Source organism: Scardinius erythrophthalmus (assembly GCF_964197995.2).
Source record: "Scardinius erythrophthalmus genome assembly, chromosome: 3".
NCBI classification, from domain to species: domain Eukaryota; kingdom Metazoa; phylum Chordata; class Actinopteri; order Cypriniformes; family Leuciscidae; genus Scardinius; species Scardinius erythrophthalmus.
Window position 1 is genome coordinate 25,080,353 of NC_138223.1, and position 17,740 is coordinate 25,098,092.

Here is a 17,740-nt window from a genome sequence, read left to right on the forward strand (position 1 = left end):
ACTCTCATCACAGTACACAAATCCTCCCTGGACAGCAATATAGTGCCGGCCCAGATCCGGGCCACATCTGGTACATGTGGATTCACCTGTTCCAGATATGGGCCGGATCTGGGCCGACACTATGTTGCTGTCTGATCTATATCCAGTCTCACATCAGCTTAATCAGTAATAAAAAGAGCTCAAAGAATTATCAGGTCCATCTCATAAGAAGATCTCTCTGACCTGATAACACTCTCGATCACCTTTCAGGTTCATTCATATCCACACGGCCAAACGTTTTTGTGCTTTAAGTTCTTTGGTTGTTTTTTTTTTTTACTGCTGGTCCTCTTCGTCAGCTTCTGTCTCTCTATGTTTTCGCTCGGTCTCCCTCTCCCTTTGTCTATCTCTTTAATTCGTTCTTTCTTTTGTTGATTTCGATTTGTCCTCGCATGAGCTACATTCATTATCTGCTGCTTGCTGGCATCTGCTGATCATTTTGATGGTTGTGAGGATGTTGGCACCATTTGCTGGTGTTTCCGCTCTTGCTGTTTGACCTGTTGTACGATCTCTCTGATCTTGCGCTGGGCCGTCTGCAAACAAACACACCGTAGCCAAAGGTGACTGGAGTGCACATGCAAATACATCATTTACATCAGCTAATATTTTAAGAACCTGAATGAAAAAGATACAAATTATGCAAAATATAAATAAAGCAGCACACTTGTCTCTGCCTAGCAATCTATAAAATAAATAGTCTAAAAGAGGAAAGTGAAAAGTGCCAGTGGTTTGTTAACAAGTTGATATTGAGATTGGAAAAAAGAATCTCTAGAATAATAATTATGTCATGTTGATGATGCTTTGTAATTATCTAGGACCAGCCAATACTCAGTTGCTAGATTAAGCACTACAACCAATACTTGTTGTAAAGAAAGTTCATTTCCATCACACTTTATAGACTTAATCTTACATTGATCATTGCACATACATAAAGCACATCAAATTTGATAAAAGGAGGCTCAACTGTGCTTGCTTGATGCATGAGAACAAACCTTATTGTGGAAGCTTAAACTTGCTTGTGTGACACGTCAACTCATACAAAGTACAAATCATATTGGTTCTTGTGCATCAAGCAAACATGTTTGAACTTGTTTACCATATGTATGTGCGTTGATCAAGGTTTATATGTGAATAAAAGCCAAAACTAAGACAATTGTGTCTCTTTTAAAATACTTATTAAACCGCTTGATTATAGATTACTTGTGATGTCTTTATGGGTTGTGTGGACTTTTAATGGATGGACAAAAATGATGATGGAATATGAAAAACAATAAACTTGACTTGGTTTGACACTGGTGTTTTAGACTCAAATAAAAGTGTAACCAAGGCCTGGAGTAATATCAAAAACATACCTGACTGGCGAAGAAATGTCCAATAATCTTAACAAACACTTCATCGTTCTCATCTGGAGCCTGGTCCCGTGGTACAATGACCTCAGCACTGGTGAGATTCTGTAGCTCATTGACCTGTGGGTGGTAAGAGGTCAGAGATTAGACAAACAGACCCCATTTAGACCTGATATTAACATTGAAATCACAAGTTTTTCATAGGTTTAAACTAAAGATGGGCAGTGATGTTGACCAACAGCAACTACTGAGGTTTACTTCATGAAAGAACCAGACTAAAATGACAATAAGCATATATGACATTTTTAAATCCTGTTTGTACTGTAGCAAGATTGTGAAATACATTTGAAAGCAAGGTGTGCTGTTTATTTTTATATTGGTCAACATGCAGTAACATATTCAGAGATGCACGTAGTCCCTCGAAATCCAATCACAAGTTGTGACAGATGTTACTACCAGGTGTAAATAGCAATCTGACTCACTTGACTTGTGATTGGATCACCCGAGACAGATGTTAAAACCATGTGTAAACACACGTTCACAAAGCACACATACCGTTTTTCCACCTTTCCCGATGACTCGACCGGCGGCGGATGAAGGTACTTTTATATGTGCCTCCAACTTCACCTCTTCCTTAGCTGTGAAAAAATTCTCCTCTTTCAACTTCCCATATATCCTCCCCTGTGCCTACAGCCACACATACACAGATGAGTAAAGGAGAAATGAGGGATGAATATAGAGATCGATGTAAAACACCCTGAGCTGGGTCCTGCCTGATCAAATCTGTATCCTGAAAAACAGTAGCATAAACGACCGAATTATGGCTTTTACCTTGAACTGAGCCTCTGGTGGTCCGGTTATGATGACCATCCTCTCAGGCTCATCAGGACTGTCTGGTGCAGCAATCTGCAGTGACACAAAACAGTGTCTTGATTTAAAGGTCCTGTTCTTCGTGATCCCATGTTTCAAACTTTAGTTAGTGTGTAATGTTGTTGTTAGAGTATAAATAATATCTGTAAAATGATAAAGCTCAAAGTTCAATGCCAAGCGAGATATTATTTAACAGAAGTTGACTACATCGAACGGCCCGTTTGGACTACATCCCTCTACTTCCTTCTTTAATGACGTCATTAAAACCGTTTTTTGACTGACAGGAATGCTCCCTCAATTCTACCGAAATTCGTTTATGTACTTGCGCACTTCTAATAACTTACTGTGTTTACTCAGCTCTTACGGTGATTTTCTGAAGTAAAACTGACGCTTCATCTTTTGTGTGATGTACAATAAACTTTATTAAACTCATCAGTATGTTTGATCATCATTCAGACAGCAGACTTGTAGGCTATTAATAAATAATGGATACATACAAGCAGATGACAAATACGTTATAATAACCATAATTAAACTACTAATACCGGTTTCATCTCTATACAGCACTCTGACTCTGTAGGCATTATTGTCCGACTCGAAATGAACACGTTACTGAGAGTTTCTGATATTATCATCATTCCGTGAGGTGAAATTGTCTTGAGAGACTGAGCGCAAGCTCATGAAGCTCCGCCCCCTGTGTCGTCCAGCAGCAGCTTATTTGCATTTAAAGGGCACACACTAAAACAGCGCGTTTTTCTGAGCCCCAAAAAATGACAATTTAAACATGCTGTAAAAAATGATCTGTTGGGTATTTTGAGCTGAAACTTCACATACACACTCTGGGGACATCAGAGACTTATTTTACATCTTGTGAAAAGGGGCATAATACGGGACCTTTAAGTATTTGAGTATAAAGGACAACTTAAACCGCTAGAAGTGTCAGTGATACCTTGATACAATACAAATACACTAGCTGTTTAAGAGTTTGTAAGGTGATTACCAGAAGCCCATTAAGACAACCTATATAGCTTGTCACTGAAGCAATGTAGATTCAGCTATTAAATAATGTGTTATATAATTGCTTTGCGTTCTTGTTGTGCAACTGATTACCTAGTGCAAACTTACGTGTCCTCTCTGTATGATACAAGTATTAATTATTTTCCTGATTTATTTCATTATTCTTTTTCTATTCCAACTTGGTAGCCTTGCTCCAGTAGCGGAAGTGCCACCAAATACTTAAGATTATGGTCTTAAGCAGAAGTTTTAAAATGTTTCAGTCCAAGTACTTCATTGACACCAATAGGTCCACTCTAATCTTTCATTCAAGTCTCATACTAAACTGGTTACTGTTCACAACTGTAGTGGGATCAGCATGTGTCTCACTTTTATTGAGGCTCCAGCGAAGTGTGCCAGCTCTTTAATGTGCTGCCCTTTCTTCCCGATGAGAGCTCCTACTGCTGGAGTGGGGATGAAAAGATAGACCACTTCCTGTTCAGTAGACTGAAACACACACACACACAGACACCCTTTACTCCTAGTAGTCAAGTCAAGTTTATCTATATAGCACTTTTATAATACAGATTGCTTCACAATAAAGCAGCTTCACAGTAGTAAACAGCACTGGCTTCACAAAACTGTTCAAACAGAATACAACAATTTCAGTTATACAACCTGTATTTTAACCAAAGAGCAGATCTATAGAAGATCTATGATTTTTCAGGTCAATTCAGTTCGATCCTACTATTTTTGTTTTGCTGAGATTTTCTCTGAGCAGAGAAAAAGACAGAGATAACCGGATAACTAAATACTAGGATTATTTAGGTGGATAAATAATAATAGAACACACATATGCCACAAAACCTCAGAACCTGGTGGCAGATTCTAAGACATTAGAATGCATCTTTTAAAATGCATTGTAATAAATACATCAAATACATAATAAATACATGTCTTTCAAAGAGTCTAAAAATTGGGAAATAATCTTTGCATAGTTTTGAGTTGTGTTTCACAAGGTTGGACAAAACTGACGATTTAACAATACCCTTTATAATAATAACATGATACAAACTTTAAAGAGATGGAATTTAAATTGAATAGAGGATTTCAATGAATAGCAATGCAAAGAAATTCAACAGCCACAAAATAATTCCATTAAACCAGCTCAACAAACACATGTTTTGTTGGAGTTAACTTTATTAGAATGTATAGTGGAAATTGAGTGTGTGTGTGTGTGTGTGGAGGGGGGGGTCTTTAAATGATAAAATTATGTTAAAATTATAATATAATAGTGCAAGCAGAAATTTACATTAACCAAGACTAATAAATGCTGTAAAAGTATTGTCCATGGTTAATTCAATGCTAATGCTTTAACTAATCTTAACAAATTGAACCTTGTTGTAAAGTGTTACTAAAAGTTTAATTATTACCTTTTTTATTTTAAAGTTAATTACGTAAATATAATGAAATATCTATAAATTTTACATTCTACAAATTCAAATACAAACTTTGATTATTAATATCATCTAATGTTTCTGGAAATAAGCCATATATAAACATGTTCATGCAATATTCATGCAGAAAAATAAAATGTATTTTTAAAAACTACACTTATTACAACAGTTGCATGGATTTATTTCAATTTCAAATTCGAATGCAATTGTGCATCCGTTTGATGCTTCAAGTCAAATTCAGGAACTTAACTGGAATTTAAAATATGTACATTAAAAGAAATTTCTAATTGATCTAATTGAAAGGCTTCTCAGGAGGTTCAGACTGTCACAATATACAGTAGTGTGCAAAGTAAGAAAAAAATTAATAGTTCTTTTGAGATACACATTTAATAAGTTCTCACCAGTTGCTGAAGAGATAATGCTCCAGAGGAGGGAACCCCATACATGCCCCCCATTACTGAAGAGGGTCCCTGTGATGGCAAACATACACCCATAGCATGTGGTGAGATGAATGTAACCCGAAATTACAAAGATAGAATACACACTAAGATGAAAGACAATTCACTGTCCCACACACCCTTTACACCTCACACCTTCCTTTGTAAAGTCATTCGCAGGCAAGTGTCCTGATACAGCACGTCCTGATACTCACCAGCAGGGGGCTGTAGTTGGCAGGGGTGGACAGAGATCCACGCAGACCAGAGGTTGGGGGGAGAACAGACAAGCCAGAGGAGAAGATCCCTAATGCACTCATGTTTAGACCTGGCATCATGTTAGTCTGCTGCTGAAACCAATATGGAGAGAGATGTGAATCTTAAGAGTATAGGTGAGCCTTTATGAGCGAGTGAAATTAATCAGTCTTGCTCAGTTTCACAGGTTTAAGTGAGGCATGAGCATGAGTCAAACAGTTACTGAATCAGCAAATTAAGTTAATGCCAATTCACATCCACACTCTGCCTGTTTTCTATTTTACAGACAGAAGCTCTAAGATAAGTCAACTCTACAAGATACAATAATCAAGCATTCAATAATTAATAATGATAATAAATAATTCAACTTAAATCAATAGTTCAAGTCCATGAATTTATTTACTTGGTAAGTGTTATACTGTATACTGTACGTCACGCTATATTTGTGTATGTTGGAAGATCTGTGTCCATAAAACTGGATCTTGTTTCAACAATGTTATTTTATGGTTTTTTTTTACGAATATTTGATGACAGAGAAAAGAACACAGTTCGACTGCATTCAATCCCAGGACAAGATTGGAAAAAGGTATTTTTCTACAATGTAGTTTTATAATTACACGTTTTTCAAATCAAATACAGTTTAACAGTTCTACAAACATGGATTTTTACTTTTGACAGCAACTCAACAGATTTTCATAGAGCGCAAACTTCCACATAACTGCACAAAGGTCAGTTCAGGTCAGGTTAGATTTGAATTAATGAAAACACGCTGAGTAGCAAACAGTACAGTTTGGAGCACATGTCCATTCACATTCATAACTCTTTTTATTTCATATCTAAATAGGGCGTCAATAGATTGAACAAATTATTTTGACAAAATATATTGAGAAAAAAATATATATATTTCAGACTTGAGGTTTAATAATCATAATAATAAAATTTTTGTTCAAAGTCCCATCTGGATTTGATGTATAGTAGGTAAAGGTATTTTTCCATGTTTTACTGATAAACAAGTATCTGGTTATGGGATTAGGGTGTTTAGGAAGAGATAACAAAAAGAAATAGCATTAAGAACTAATTATGAATAAAACTCTATTCTAAAAGCATCAAGTCGACATGTTGTTTCAAAACGACTTCATATCTCTAGAAACAACTGATAGGCATATCCCAAACTAACATCCATCCACCAATAAACTGTAACCTAAGCTATGATTTACTTACATTAAGTGAAGCTACATCATTCTCATGGGCTTCTGAAAGTTTCTTCATGATCTCCATTTCTGCATTACAGCACTCCTCCACCCCTCCCCTCACCGTAATGGTACGTTCCTGGTTATATATCGTCAGGTCTTGTAATCTGCACAAAAAGAAGGAAATAAGCACTGTCACATGAGATGAACATTCAATACATACATAATTAAACCTCAATCTCTTAACTAGGTTCCTATGAGAAAAGGGGTGTGCATTTTTGGGTAGACAGCAAATGAATTGGTTCCACGATTCATAGGTTTTCCAATCGATTCCAGAACAATTTATGCTAATTCAGAACAATTTATGCTAATTCAGAACAATTCAATTCAGTACCCAATGAGATTCGATTTAGATTAATGATTTAATTCTGTATTATTTGTAATTCTAAGTGAATTCATACAGTTATTTAAATGATTACTCTAACATGTCTTAAGCAGGATGCGAATTACACAGTGACCTTCAGGGCGATTAATGAGTTCTTAATGATGCTGCATCACTTTATTTTAATATTAAAATAAATTGGTATATGTAGAAATTTATATAAGCCACAATCTAAAAGTGCTTTAAAAGGATAGTGCAATGTTAATGTATAGGCTATGCAACCTTAATGCTCCAGATATATGTTCTGATCTATTATTCTCTCTTAAAGGGATAGTTCACCCAAAAATGAAAATTAGCCCATGATTTACTCACCCTTAAGCCATCCTAGGTGTATATGACATTCTTCTTTCAGACGAACACAATCGGAGTTATATTAAAAAATGTCCTGCCTCCTCCAAGCTTTATAATGGGAGTGAATGGCTAGTGAAAATTTGAAGCCCAAAGAAGTGCATCCATCCATTCTAAAAGTAATCCATATGGCTCCAGGGGGTTAATAAAGGCCTTCTGAAGTGAAGCCATGCATTTGTGTAAGGAAAATACCCATATTTAAAACTTTATAAACTATAATCACTAGCTTCCGACAGACGGCCATACGCATTGATTTACGGTGGAAGAGCAAAATAAAACACTGGTCGCGAATTAGAAATTTTGAAGAGAAATGTCGAGGATTTCTATATAATAGAAGAGGAGCTTCAGTTTGTTGCACAGTCCTTTTGTTTAAACCGCGAGAGGCGTCTAAGCTTACGATACTCCTACATCCTACGTCATATATGCATCACGGGTTACTCTTGTTGCGCAAGTCGACTTGCGTAGTATGCGCATGGTCGTCTGCCGGAAGCTTGTTATTTTAGATTATAAAGTTATAAATATAGGTATTTTTCTTACAAAAACCCATGGCTTTATTAACCCCCCGGAGCTGTGTGGAGTATTTTTTATCATGGATGGATGCACTTTTTTGGGCTTCAAATATTTTCCAGCCATTCACTCCCATTATAAAGATTGGAAGAGCCAGGACATTTTTAGCGCAATTTTCCACCGGACAAAATTGCGATTGTTAACTCATGATTTCTGTTCTGTCTGTGCGCACCAATCTTGCACTTCTATCTACTCCTCAACCAGAGAGTTCGGGTTTTCGGCGTTATGTTAAGGAAGGTCTAATCTCGGGAACGCACAAAAAAAATTAGTGTTGTGATCCCATGACGTCAGAAAATTGCGCTAAAACACTCACTGAGTTTTTATTACTTGTTTAAAATAACTCCTATTGTATTTGTCTGAAAGAAGAATGTCATGTACACCTAGGAGGACTTGAGGTATAATAAGACTAAACTCTTTCCCCCGCCATTGATGGAAATTTCCGTCATTTATGAGACAACGCTTCCCCGCCATTAACGGAAATTTACGTCTTTCCATGTTTCCACTGTTATACAGTAGGGGATGCTATGACACATCTTCTGAAAGAGTATTTAATCTCCAGATCAAAAGACATGTGAAGCAGCAGAAACAAGCGACAGCATATGTAAGCAGATGCATATGTAAAATAACGCGATCATCGACATTAAACAGCATATAAATCAAAACTGCCTAATGTTACTGAATGAAATGTCGACCCAGGAAGTGGTATAGGACTGTGCAAGCTTTAGGAGTGTTGATGGACTCGGTCTGTGTTTTGATCATCGTTCTGAATCCGACCTGGATGTAATCTTTGACAAAAACACGTTTTTCTCTGCTTTTTGCTCAAAATGTTGCTTTTTTATAACTTACCCACATTCAAGTGTTGATTAAAAAAGATTGCATTAAAGGGGTCATATAATGGTACATGCACTTTTACAAGTTGATTGTACTGAAATGTGTGTTTGCAGTGCCTGTACACAACCATCATAAAATGATCAAAATCCATCCAGTGTTTTTTTTTTATCTTCTTATATGTTTTCCCTTCTCTCAAATCAAGCCGTTCGATTTTGTGACGTCACAAAATTGACGCCCCTCCCACGATTGTTGATTGACAGCAGCGTTTCAACACAGACCCGCCCTCGCGCCCTCGTGAGCGAGCTGTCAATCATAGTCAGCGCGGACCGGCGCGTTCATTGTTGATACGCTGGAGCACTGTCTATGAGCAGAATGGCGTCTAAGCGATTGTGGGGTTCTGTTCTTGGGTGTAATAATGAACACAGCAGTCATTTTGATGTTCCTAAATCCGAACCGCTGAAGACGCAGTGGCTGAGTTTGTTTTCGAAGGGAATATTCCCCACGATCAACGTCAATGCCTTCATGTTTGCGCGAATCATTTCACACACCAGACTGCTTTACAAACGAGGATCAGTATAAAGCTGGTTTTGCTAAGAAGCTGCTCCTGAAAAAAGGATCGGTACCAACTATTCGTGTTCCTGCTGCACCTCCAGAAGAACTGAAGTGAGTGTAACGTTTTATTAACCTTTATATTAATATTTATATTAATCTTTGCAAATCGCTTGCTGCATGCTTCACGATGAATGCGGCTGTTTACACTCAGGGTACATTACGGCATGTTTTCTATGTACGACGTTCTCAATATAATTCATAATCCCACGTTTATAATGAACAACGCGTTATGGTTATTGTGTTACAAACGGTGTACGCACAGAACAGAGGGGCGGGGTGAGCAAAGCTCATTATCATTTAAAGACACAGGCACTTAAACGGCGTGCTGAAAACAGAGCTGTTTTTGACCAGGTAAAATTAGTGTTAATGAGAATTTTTAATTAAAGTACATTACAAACTTTTAATTTAGACCCTAAAGAATCATATTAGCTTGTACAAAAATGCCATTATATGACCCCTTTAAGCTAAAACAAAACATTTTTTTTTTTGTTTTGTTGTTTTTTAAAAGCAGATGGTCAGTTCTTTCTTTTGATATATTGTTCGGATATAATACGTTCAGATATTGATATAACAAAATATTCTGTGGGCCATGGCTGGTAACTTAAAAAAAAATGCTGGCGGGGAAAGAGTTAAATGCCTTCTGCTTGCCTAAATAAACAATGATACCTGAGTATTAGAGTATTTTACCTTATAGAAAATAACAGTGAATTTCCATGCAATAATACAAATTATAAATATCCATATAATTTAATTTTTATATATTAAATCGCTATCGAATTGTAATTCATTCGATTGATAGCATTTTAAATCTATTACTGAATAAAAAAAATGATTCCTGATTTAAAAAAATCAATGTTTCAAGATCAATGCATATGCTTCGGCAGGATTTGTAATTATAAATAAATATTAAATAATATTATAAATTAAATATAATTAAATATGCATGGAGAAAATGAGTGAATCATTACACCCCTATAAAATACATTGTTAGCAGTTTTAATGGATGTAGAGAACACTTACGCAGAGATGGTGATCTTGGTCCCTGTATCTTGCTCTATCTTCTTCAGGTTCCTGCCCTCCTTCCCTATGAGTCTCCCAACAAGGCTATTGTGGGCCAAGATCTTCAGAGGAACCTCCTCAACACTGACACAGAGAGAAAGTACACAATATGAATTGTTTGTTTATTTATTTATTTATATTTTGAGCTGGTGCAGTTTTTGAACTTAAGTTAATAAACACCATGAGCTTATTTATACATAAACATATTTTTAAATGATTTGTCTTTAAAAAACAAAAAACAAAAAACAAAAAAAAAACAATCCTAAAGCGAATGAAGCATATAAAACTTAAATATGCCCTACAGTCAGATGAAATACTGACATCTTGGTGTCATTAGCCTCTTTTTCCATGATTTCCAGGATCATCCTGCAGGCTTGTGAACAGCCCTCTTTAGATGAGTGGATAGTGATGGCCTTCTCAGTCGCCCCAGCATTCTCTTTACGATGGATATCTACCCTGAGACAGAGAGAAGGATGACATTTATCACATTTTTGAAATACATTTTCACCTGTAAATAAATACACAATGTGTAATTACGACCCAGAAGGACACTGAATGTTGAATTAAGCATATAAAGCAGCATTTTTAAGATTTCAATTTTACGTTTAAATTAGTCAAACAAGAAAAACAACCCTCAAGAATCCTGCAGGTTTATTCCATCCCTTTGTGCTCTGTATAGTTGTCTTTGAACAAATGAAATAGCTCTGAATAAACATTTGTCAAAGGGTTTGTTACATACAAACATTTGCTGTAGTTTGTGAAACAAATATGCTCATTGTATTATTATTATGCTTAATTTGCATAATATTTTATACAATATTTAGAAATAAATAATTAAAAGATAAATCAGTTTTAAAAATACTATGAAATTGATAAAAAAAATCTGTAAAATAAACAGATTTATACATAATATAGAAACATCTTCTGAAATACTATTATAGTATTTTCAGAAAAAAAAAACACACCCAGAAACCAACCAACTCAGCAATCTGGTAAGTTTGTGCACACTGGCATTCATATTTTCTCAAATAAGGACTAGGTTAAGCTAAACATGTACACAGTGAATATGACTGGATATGAAGGATTTAAAGTTGCTTGCTCATGCATGGCAGCCGAATTCTACTGTCCGCATCTAACTCACACAGCTTAGATCCTTTGTGCGTGACGATCCATCCTCGCAATGTATATGCACCTTTATACAGGGTATGCACACTTGAAGATCTACAGTAACAGCTAGATATGCCAAAGTTTGTGAGGTTTATGGCATTTAATGTTCTTTAGATATTAAAAGGCTTAAGTATTAAGCACTTGGCTTTCAATTATTCAAAACAACTATTAAACAAAGATAGTCTGAGCTGCTCAGGGGCAGGGTTCTCAGGCCTGCTTCATACACTCATCGGACACACCTTCGATAATTAAAGGTGGGGTAAGCGGTATTTCCAAAAAGCTGTTGGACATTATTGATATTTGAAATCAAACAAACACATCCCTCTCTTCAATGCTCCGCCTCCAAAACTCATCCTCCAATCCTAACCACCCTGCTCTGAGTCAGCCTGGAACCCCGATGCGAGGCGAGACGCTAGACACGTCATTCAGCAGTCATTAGTGAGACTCTCACAAGCTGGACTCCGTTACACACGCAATCCAAGAGCAGATGTCTGTTTATCATAGCAGAAGCGCAAGAAAATAATGCTTCATGAAAAATAAAGCGCAGATGATGAATGAATGACAAGGAAGCGCCAACATCTGAGGATGAATGGAGACAAGTCTGTAAAAACTCTCAGAAACAGTTAGGTAGCGTTAGCTTAAAACTACTTCAATATAACCGGTTGATGCAGACTTACATAACTCCTGTCAAACTAAATAGGTTTAATAAAAATATTCCTGATACATGAAATGCAGAGAGGCTCAGGGTTCATTTGTGCATTGTGTTTGGGAATGCAACATTATTAGAGACTTTTGGGTGGAAGTGATTAATATTACAAAGGTAATTTTACCCTTGAATATTCCTCTAGATGCAAAAATGATTTTGCTACATTTATATCCCTTAAACTAAATCTTCAGCAGCGTAAATTTATAGATTATGCTATATTACAAGCTAAAAGAAGGACAGCTCTTAGCTGGAAAAGGCCTGATCCACCAATTATTGGAACTTGGATTAATGCCATGGCACAGTGTATGGCCATGGAAAAAATAACATATTTTATTAAAAACAAAATGGATGTATATGAAGAAATATGGAAGCCGTTTAATTACTACATTAACAACAATAATATTGGTCATTTATTACAGGAGGTGTAACTATGTATAGTGTTTGTTTGTTTTTTTGTTTCGTTTTGTTTTGCTGGAAAATGTCACTTTTATGTGTAAAGTACAGTGATGTATATTTGGTTTTTGGGTACCTTGCAATATTTGTTTTGGATTTAGATTGTCTCTTGTATGAGACTTTTGTGTATTTCTATATGGGAGAAGAGAGTGATGTTCTCTTATTGGGGTGGGAAATAACTGCGACGAAATGGAAATGTGTTTCTCTGTTACCTGTCTTGCATAATCAAAAACAATAAACACATTGTTCAAAGGAAGCGCCAACAATGAACGTACAGTACACAATAGTAATTACAAACAAGATTTGGTTGTTAGTTGCCAACAGCACAGCAGCTCCAGACAAACAATGACACTCAAACTTAATCAAAGCAACCTCCGCGTCTGTTTTCAGGCCTTCCTGCTTTGCTCTCTCTAGCGCTGGAAAGCTTTTCTAATATTAACGCAGGTCCTAAAGATCTTGCCCAGCTATAACCCTTTATTTTCCAGTGATTCCTTCTGAGCTTATTTAATACTGCTTACCCCACCTTTAATAATGGCAAATATCGGCATTGATGATATATTGGTTTAACCACTATTACAAAATCCAAATTTTACGTTTTTGAATGTATCAAGTAAATTATTTTTAATGAACTATCTGAAATTAAAAGGATTAAAATGCAAAAAGTAAAACCAAATATTGTTTCAGCCATAGCAAGTTGTTGATCATCGGCACAGAAATGTCATGTCAGTGTATCCATATTAGTGACGGCTATAAAAACTATAATTACATCTTTAAATTATAATGATCAATTATATTTAAAGGGTTAGTTCACCCAAAAATGAAAATTCTGTCAGTAATTACTCACCCTCATGTTGTTCCAACCGCGTAAGACCTTCGTTCATCTTTGGAATACAAATTAAGATATTTTTGATTAAATCTGAGAGCTGGATCACTTCTCCATAGGCTGCTAGGTGACCGAAACTTGCTGGCCCAGAAAAGTTATTAAAGAGATCGTTAATATAGTCCAAGTGACTATATTAAGGGCCTCTAGTTGGTTCACGTAGTGTTTTTGTGCTGCGCGTCTGTGTTGTACGTCAACACGCATCACACACATGATCAGCTTCGGCCAATTGTGAGCCTACGTGGTGACGTGTAACACAGACGCGCTACACAAAAACACTACGTGAACCAACTAGAGGCCCAGAGAGAAGGAAATGAATAGTGGAATAAAGTCGTTGTTTTTTGTTTGTTTTTGCGCACAAAAAGTATTCTCGTCGCTTGATATACTTAAGATTAAGCCACTGTAGTCACTTGGACTATATTAACGATCTCTTTAATAACTTTTCTGGGCCAGCAAGTTTCGGTCACCTAGCAGCCTATAGAGGAGTGAGACATAGCTCAGATTTCATCAAAAATATCTTAATTTATGTTCCGAAGATGAACGAAGGTCTTACGCGGTTGGAACAACATGAGGGTGAGTAATTACTGACAGAATTTTCATTTTTGGGTGAACTAACCCTTTAACACATTACTAATTAGACAAGTACTGATTGAACAAATGTCAAGACTTCTTACTTGGACTGTGTCTGCTTTGTGATGTTCTTTATGGTGAGTCCCTCTTTTCCAATGATGGCTCCCACAAATTGAGTGGGTACTAGGATTCTTAGAGGCAGTTCTTGCTGACGCTGCCTCGGCCCCTGGGGGCCTCCCATCGCCCCTGGCTGACCAAACTCCTGCTCCCGACTTCCTGTCCCCATTTTAGATGCCCCTCGCGGGACCTGGGGTCTTCCACCCCCGTCCCTTCCCGCCTCCTCGTCCAGTATGTACGACACACTGAAGGAGTGATTCTCAAAACGGTGGCCTGTCAACTTCTCAACAGCCCTGGAGATAAAGGAGAGAGAAAGAGAGAGATCAATCACTATGCCATGACATACTTAACACAGGCCCCAAATAACAGACACAACAAGGAACATACAGCATTGGTTACACTGGCTAGGGGTGTGAGATATCATGATTTTAGATTGTGAATGATTAAAATGTCTCCACAATCTGCCTTTGAAGAAAGATCATAGTATCGTGCTACAGCGCACATTCCCTCAATTGCAATTCTGGTCCCAACATACTGTACAACGTGACGTTCATTCACATCACGTTTAGCAAAGCAGTGGTAGAGTTATGCTCACGTGACATTACAGTTGTTCGCCATCAGTTCACATGCGTTTTAAAGCATTGCCAGTTAAACTTTTTATTCGCACGCTTTTACTCTACACCCAAAGAGCGCACAAACTAAAAGCCTGACACACAGCGAGTGAGAACTGAACTAAGTTCTCTTTCGCATCTTATTGCGCAAACACTGTCAAACATATACACAAGGTTTACATAAACACAATTATGTCTTATGTTAACAGTATGGATGTGTGTCAGTTTATTAGATCAGTGCATTCGGTCTTAAAAGTGACAGTAGTCTGTGCCATTAATGTTAATCAAACAACAAAGAGAAAATCACTCACTGATCTTGACTGAAAAACTTCAGTAGCTTTAAGAATCAGTCAACATTTAACTCACACAGTGAAGTGTATGTAGTATTTTATTTGTTTATTCATTTTCTTACTTACGGTTACAGTAAATACATTTGTATCTTATATTGTATTTGTCCTATTATTTGTAATTTGTATCTTCTTATTTTTAATAACATGTAGTAGTTATTAGTTATTTTTATTATTATGAATAGATAATAAAAGATAATGAATTTCAAACCTTAAGATCAACAGTTTGTCATTAGTCTTTAGTCTGCCACAAAAAAACAACATTAAAATCATGAACTCAAATGTCATTGTGAAAAAAAAAAAAAAAAGACTGTTGTAACAGTGTGTAAATCAGACCTTTCAGGCTATAGCCTAACGCTAATAAGCCTTATGCCAAAATTATTATCACAACTAAATTGTCGGTCATTAAATAAGAAAACTAAATAATTGTGTAGATGATTTGCTTTGTGTAACCCGACATCAGACATTAGGCCGAACTACATGCCGCGACCAATTAATCACTCCTTTATGAGTTGCTGCCTGCACATTCACTGTCCTCGCGGCTGCGGCAACTTGCGCTCGCTTATCAATGCATATCTAAATTCGCGCCTATGGTTCTCTGTAGAACTTAAAAAAAAAGAAACAAAAAAGATGCTGCAGCCAATGAGCAGCCGGCTCAACCTCCACGGACAGTTTTTAATGTTTTATCAGACAATAACTACTCAAGAATTTGCTTAAGTATAATTTTCGGGATAATTAGGGCCGGAATCGGGATTCGGGACAACAGCTTAGATTTCAGGACGTCTGGTCACCATACCTTTAAGTGGTCTGTCATTCTTTTTACTTTTTTGTTACCAATATGGCTACATTTTTAAAAATGGGGAAATAAGTTTGGCTGTACTGCTTGTGACTTGCAAAATAGACTTAAAAACCAACACGAAAAAGGCATTGTTTATTGGATATTTTTGCCATATCGCACACCCATAAAACTGGTTATACGACTTATGTCAGTGTAATGAATGGATTAAGAAAACAAGGTCATAAAAGGATGAATTCCAAATTTTACCATCATTATTCAAGTCACCTTCATTTATATTGCGCTTTTAACAATATGAATTGTTTCAAAGCAGCTTTACAGTGATAACAGGCAATTACAGTAACAGAGATAGTTTTGGCTTTACAGCAGCTCTAGGATAAAGTTATTGTCCAGCTAAAGTTAGTTTTGATTGATTGATTCACTTCTGTCGTAAAGATCATTAGTTATTAACTTAGGGGCCACTTACACGAAACCGTTCTAACAGAATAATTGTATTCAAAACATATATACATATATATATATATATATATATATATATATACATATATATATTATATATATATATATATATATATATATATATATATATATATATATATATATAAAAAAGAAATGTAGATTTCTCACATTTCGCATAACCTGTTCCTGTTAAAGCCATCTCACTACCAGGGTTAGGCAAAATGCTGAAATTTAAAACTCCTCAATCGTGATGCATAAAATTAATGTTAATTTATGTGATAAATTAATTAATGGGATATAATGAAGTGCACTACTGTTCAAAAGTTTGGGGTCACTAAGATTTATAATATTTTTTAAAAGAAGTCTCTCATACTCAAGGTTGCATTCATTTGATCCAGTAAAAACCGCAAGCAGTCATTTATTCTTGTGATGTCAAAGCTGCATTTTCAGCAGGCTTTAGTCTTACTCAGTTGTGCTGCTTAATAGTTTTGTAGAAAACGAAGATCTTTTGTCAGGATTCTTTGATGAAAGTTCAAAAGAACAGCATTTATTTAAAATAGGAATCTTTTGTCACATTATGCGTGACTTTACTTTCACTTTTGATCCATTTTGTGCTTCCTTGCTGAATAAAAGTATTGATTTCTCTTTCAAAAAAACCTTTTGAACTGTAGTGTATAAATTAAATACAACATTGTATTTGAGACATATTTTAATTATTTAAGCTGTGTGATAACTTGTTTATGTGTAATTTACACAGAAAAATGAAATGAAAATGAAATTAGATACACAATCATTCCTATTACGTCATTCAATATAAATGGTATTTTCTCAAACTCAAAACAAATTCAGGAAATGAACTCGAATTGAATTAGCATTTCAGTTCAACTCTGAATGGTGCACAACCTCACTACAAATGCTGGTACAATTACTGAGCGCCAGTCTGTCTCCTTATGACAGGAAATAGTAAATCAGACAACCCGCAACACACACATACCCACCCATTGAGACAGACCTCCCAGAGATCAAAGCTCCAAAACAGTGCTGGGCTATACGGGCAAAAATATTAGCATGATATTTTTTTCCATATCATACAATATCGATATCAATCACAATATTCATTTACCTACCATTAATGGGGAAGGAAATGCTTTCCACATATTTGTTAGACCTTGAGAATGAATGCAAACATGTAAA

The 17,740-nt window shown here is 36.1% G+C and overlaps 1 protein-coding gene across 6 annotated transcripts in view; it reads right to left on the minus strand.

The window, feature by feature from the left end:
- Positions 1 to 314: 314 nt before the first annotated feature.
- igf2bp2b (insulin-like growth factor 2 mRNA binding protein 2b) overlaps positions 315 to 17,740 on the minus strand; it is a 41,827-nt gene continuing 24,401 nt past the window's right edge. For 2 of the 6 annotated variants that reach the window (XM_081362147.1, XM_081362148.1), the window contains exons 3-13: positions 14,321 to 14,626; positions 10,762 to 10,896; positions 10,402 to 10,524; positions 6,613 to 6,748; positions 5,355 to 5,486; positions 5,104 to 5,172; positions 3,636 to 3,752; positions 2,214 to 2,288; positions 1,938 to 2,069; positions 1,389 to 1,502; positions 431 to 569 (exon numbers count right to left, since the gene is read on the minus strand). In XM_081362147.1, coding sequence (XP_081218273.1) covers positions 471 to 569; positions 1,389 to 1,502; positions 1,938 to 2,069; positions 2,214 to 2,288; positions 3,636 to 3,752; positions 5,104 to 5,172; positions 5,355 to 5,486; positions 6,613 to 6,748; positions 10,402 to 10,524; positions 10,762 to 10,896; positions 14,321 to 14,502 — 1,314 coding nt within the window. In that variant the 5' untranslated portion in view covers positions 14,503 to 14,626 and the 3' untranslated portion in view covers positions 431 to 470. Of the gene's footprint in view, positions 570 to 1,388; positions 1,503 to 1,937; positions 2,070 to 2,213; positions 2,289 to 3,635; positions 3,753 to 5,103; positions 5,173 to 5,354; positions 5,487 to 6,612; positions 6,749 to 10,401; positions 10,525 to 10,761; positions 10,897 to 14,320; positions 14,627 to 17,740 lie in introns of all 6 variants that reach the window. The other 4 variants (XM_081362149.1, XM_081362150.1, XM_081362151.1 and 1 more) reach the window with 4 other exon arrangements.